This window comes from Diplotaxodon limnothrissa, linkage group LG11, assembly GCF_057381915.1.
Source record: "Diplotaxodon limnothrissa isolate DT_005_m linkage group LG11, D_limnothrissa_male_GT1.1, whole genome shotgun sequence".
NCBI lineage: Eukaryota > Metazoa > Chordata > Actinopteri > Cichliformes > Cichlidae > Diplotaxodon > Diplotaxodon limnothrissa.
The window spans coordinates 33718038-33722565 of record NC_140606.1 but is presented as its reverse complement, the minus strand read 5'-3'; the positions used below and the strand labels follow the sequence as shown (position 1 = coordinate 33722565).

Sequence of the window (4528 nt, the reverse complement as noted above, 5' to 3'; positions counted from 1 at the left end):
ATTTTCCCCTTTTCTACAGTTTTAGTGAAATAGGCTACCATCCAGTGTTTAAGACAAAGCGGTATAACGACTGAGGGTCGTTGACGTCGCCTCCACTGATAATCCTAGCATGTCGTGTCACAAAACAACCACCACAAAGTAGCAACTAGCCAGACGGCTGTGCATGTGTCAGAAACTCCCGATATAAATGTAAGACTTGCACTCATTAATTTACAGTATAAGGGATATTTGTTGTCATAAGTGAAAGCGTGATGAAGGCAGGTGTGCGTTCAACAGGAAATTTTATGTGGATTATCATCCTGACATGGTTTAAACAGAGATGCTTTTCCCCAAGTAGGCTACAGCGATTTACTCGCAACATAGCAGAACTAAGTATCTAGCCTGCGTGCAGACGAGAAGATCGCCGTTGTCGTCTTATAAACATGTGGATGGGTGGATAATTCATTGGATGCTATTTCTGTGTACCCAAGTTCAGCTATTTTAGTGCGCAGGGGGAAGCCAAATTATGTTCCTGAGGTTGAAGTGGTCTGTCACCCCTTCACAGATCATCACACAATGTATAGCCTAATATTTTCTTAAAGTTGTCCGGATTTGTTGCCACTTAAGCTATGGTTTAAATTTATGGTAAAAAATATTCTGTGCCCCCTTCTCTCCACCAGGTGCTGTTGTAAGACATGTTGCTGAAAGTGAAATACCTCAATGTAAAGAAGTACATTAAATTGCACGCAGGATTCACTTATCTAGAATTCATCAGTGAAGGTAAGATAACCTGGCAGAACAAAATTTGTTGCACATGTATCAGTTCATCATGTTTGCATCTCATCTATTTAAAAAACGAATTAAATGTTAACACATTTTATTTTAATGTGTGACATTAAAAACAGTACAGAGCAGTAGGCCTAGGCCTATATTGTTGCTGCAGACTTGTCTAATTTAACCATTTTAAAGACAGGTAAAACAGCTGTTAATAAATATTAGCTAAATAAAAAAGTCAAAATTAGTTTTTAAAAAAGTTTTTCAGGCGTTTTAGGTGACATTATGCTTATCTTTTTGTAAAGCCAAAACCAAGTTTGGACTTCTGGATGCTGCTGACCTTGATATTTTCGATGAAACTGACACAGCTGTCGAAGAAGACATTTTTCTGGAGTTACTGGAGGCCCAACCAGACCTATGCCTGACAATACGTGAAAAGATTTCAGATGAAGGTAAATGTTATCATAACTTAAATTTTCATAGTATAGCCCACTCAATGTAGAGCCAAGTTCTTTTGCTCTTGATGCAGATGACATTGACCTGTCTTCATGCAATAGACATGACAGTGGACAGGGCTGGGTCATATTTGTATAGAATGTTGTCTGAACATGAACATTGAAATTGTGTTATTAATGGCATAGTGGAGTAGCCTAAAGAAAGTTAACCAAATCATCTCTCCCAAAGATTTTTGTCCTTTAGCTCATTCCACACCATCCTCCTCGGATACATTATCTTCCCTCACGGACACTATATCACTTTCATCAAGTGACAGTGACCTCAGGGAAAAGGGCATTCCTGCAGGCCGCAGTAGATCCAGCAAAGACAGTTCTGCACCAAATGTTTCTGTGTCAGAGGCTGCAAAAGAGGTAATTGAGAACAGAAAATGTCTTTTGTATTTTTGAGTTGACACCATTTATACTGTAGATTGTTATACAAATTGAAATTCAAAACATGGTGGTTCCCAACTTGCCCTGTATGAAAAAATGTTAGTAGAAGTTAGTGCTTCTTGCTAGATATGTCTTTCACCTTTACTGACAAACAAGTTTTTATTGTTATTATTTTCCCTTTTATATGAGCAGATGGTTAAAAATGCCTTGACTAGGAAACCTGGTGGAGAGGAAATTCTTGAAGAATACAATGCCGAAAATTCACTGAGCCACCGCACCCGGCGGCAGCTTGTTAACATATTGGCAAGTGATATGACTGAGAGACATGGGTAAGAGTAATAGTACCTAATAAAAAAGTAAAGATGGGCCATATGGAATATTCTTGTAATGTATACTGCAGTAAAGACACATACTTCTGATTTAACATTGTCAATTGTATTTCCTCTATAGCAGAATTCCCTCCCGTAAGCAAAAGGAGAAATATGCCCTTGGAATAATTACACTCTTTCCCTCATTGAAGGATCCATTTTCTCCAAACGGCTATGTAAGTCATGCAGTGATTGTAAAACAGCACATTATTTAGTTTTCATCATGGAATAATTACATCAGCTAAATGATTTAAAAGAAAAATCTTAATTCCTCTTTCGTAATAACTATTGTCATAAAACTGTATTGAAATTGTGGATGTTGTTTAACATGTATTGCACCTGTTACATGATAATAGTCCTTGGGTTTCTTTTTGCTGAATCTGCAAAGTCTGTAAGATCGCATTTGATGTTTATTTTTCATCTATGTTTAAATGTGACAGGAGCATTTCTACGACGGAGTGAAAGGCACTGGATATGTAGCGTGGCGCCTCAAAACCATGTCCAGGTCTACAACCAAACGGCCAGTGAAGGAAGTCCCAGTGCATCAAGAACAAGGGCCTAAGCGCAGAAGATTAGCAACCACATTGCCTCAGCAACTTGATAGAGATGCCTGCAAGGAGGCCATCTCATTTCTTGTTCACTCTCCTGATGAAGCAAGTGTATTTCAGAAGATGAAAATGACGTTCCAACATCGCCAGGATCTGGTGCATGATCCACAAAGAACTGCAGATGTCTTCAAAACATTTCCACGCTTTTTGGATGTCAAAGGACTAGTAAGTCAAATCACTTGATATTTTCAACTGTTAATCCTTTTTTTTTTTGTTTTGCTGATGTGGATGGCAACAGTAAAAGATGTGATCATTGGTCATCCCAGTCAGGCTATATCCCATATTGGTCAAAATCACATTGCAATGTAAACAATGTTGAGCACTGTCTTTATGTCCTGTGTGTATGATGAACAGGTCAATCAAGACTTCCTGCTGCTGTTTGGTGCTGAAACAGCCACCAAGTTGCTTGAGAAGTGGGACATGTCATTCAAGCCAAAGGTTATTAAAGAAGCCAAACAGCTGACTCAGTCAACTGACCTGTGTCGTTTGATAAAAGCTGCTGAGAAACCAACAGAGAGTGATGCAAATGGTAGGCGTCGCACCATGCTTGTTTGATTTTAATAATATTTATTTTTACCTGTCATTTTGAAATTGTTTTATAAATTCAACCATACACAGACTGGGACAGTGACATGGCCTCTCTGCTGCTACTCCTTCAACTTTTGCCACCCACAGCTGGACGAAAGAGGAGAACGAAAATAAGTCAAACTGATGCAGCACACAAAATGGTGCACTTTCACAAGGTAAATATGTTGTCTCACTTTTTAAAATCCTACAAAACACTTTTTCAGTTTTTGCACTTTTTAGTTTTCCTCTCCATGAAGTATGTGTCTTAGTATTTTGTAATAAGTTAGCAAGGCACATAATGTCAAACTGAATGAATGGTTCATACTCAGCAAGTATAAGCTAGGCCTATATGTCAATATCTCATTTGTTTTTAGTCATGCTGCAGCATTGATGAACACTTGCAAGCAAGAGATGGTAAACAACCATACATCCTCGCTGTTGGTCGAACCCAGAACAGCATTGACACCTTCTACATCGCAGTGGACAAACAGCTCATCCCCTGCCAAGCCACCAGCTCACTCAGTGCTTTTGATGAACTTTTCAAATCCCACTACGTGTTCAACTTATCTTACGACGAGTCACTGGTTCATCTCTACAGTTTTGTGCAGACCACCATATTCAACATTGATGCCACCTCAACAGATGAGTCACCACGTGTTCGTGAGTTGCGTGCCAAAATGTTGAATGAGAACCATGTTTAAATGTTTTATCTGTCAAACTCTGCATAGCACCAGTCAGGCTTTGATAAGTCATTTGCGACTAGGTCACAGTTTTTATCCAAGCACCAAATTTAAGTTGGCTTGTTCACAAGATGGTTGCAGCCGTCAGTTCACTACATATTCTGGTTTAAAAAAACATTTAAATAGTGTTCATGATGAAGATTGTTGTCAAAGTGGTGATGCAGAACCCTCAGAGTCATTTCAAGCTGATTTTGACAGATTACAAGATACAGACATAGCAGTTGCAGGAACAAGTGTTACTCAGAGCCTAGAGGTTGGGTGTTCTGAAAACAATGGGTCAGGTCAAAGAATTAAAAAAAATTCTGAAGCAATTTGCACTAAAATTATTGGTAAACTCAATGGTAGTGGTTTGGCAAATAGTTTTGTGTCATCACTTGTTTGTGATTTGGAAGATTTTGCAGATGGACTGCACTGTGAGTTTAAACATAAAGTACTGAACGTTGTGCCAACAGAAAATCCTGTTAGATCTCCAGTGGAAAAATGTCTTGAGACTTTTGACAATCCAGTTGAGAAGTTCGACACTGAAGCTAAAAGAAAGTCATATTTCCGTGAAAAATGGGGAATTGTGGATCCAGTGGAAAAGACTTTAGGAATACGCTATGATA

General features: G+C 38.7%; 1 protein-coding gene across 1 annotated transcript; it reads left to right on the top strand.

Moving 5' to 3' along the window:
• The first annotated feature begins 674 nt into the window (after positions 1 to 674).
• Positions 675 to 3968, top strand: LOC146623314 (uncharacterized). Its single transcript, XM_085365869.1, has 9 exons — positions 675 to 759; positions 1059 to 1205; positions 1438 to 1619; positions 1833 to 1969; positions 2091 to 2184; positions 2449 to 2781; positions 2971 to 3145; positions 3235 to 3359; positions 3558 to 3968. Exons 1-9 carry the CDS (start codon positions 675 to 677, stop codon positions 3882 to 3884), a joined length of 1605 nt encoding a protein of 534 aa, XP_085221995.1. The 3' UTR covers positions 3885 to 3968.
• Positions 3969 to 4528: the final 560 nt, after the last annotated feature.

Bases quoted from the DNA above. Each gene is read 5' to 3' on its own strand.
- LOC146623314 (XM_085365869.1), top strand. From the start codon at position 675: ATGTTGCTGAAAGTGAAATACCTCAATGTAAAGAAGTACATTAAATTG. The intron at 1,206-1,437 runs GTAAATGTTATC...TCTCTCCCAAAG, and splicing joins TGAAAAGATTTCAGATGAAG to ATTTTTGTCCTTTAGCTCAT. The intron at 1,970-2,090 runs GTAAGAGTAATA...TTTCCTCTATAG, and splicing joins GATATGACTGAGAGACATGG to CAGAATTCCCTCCCGTAAGC.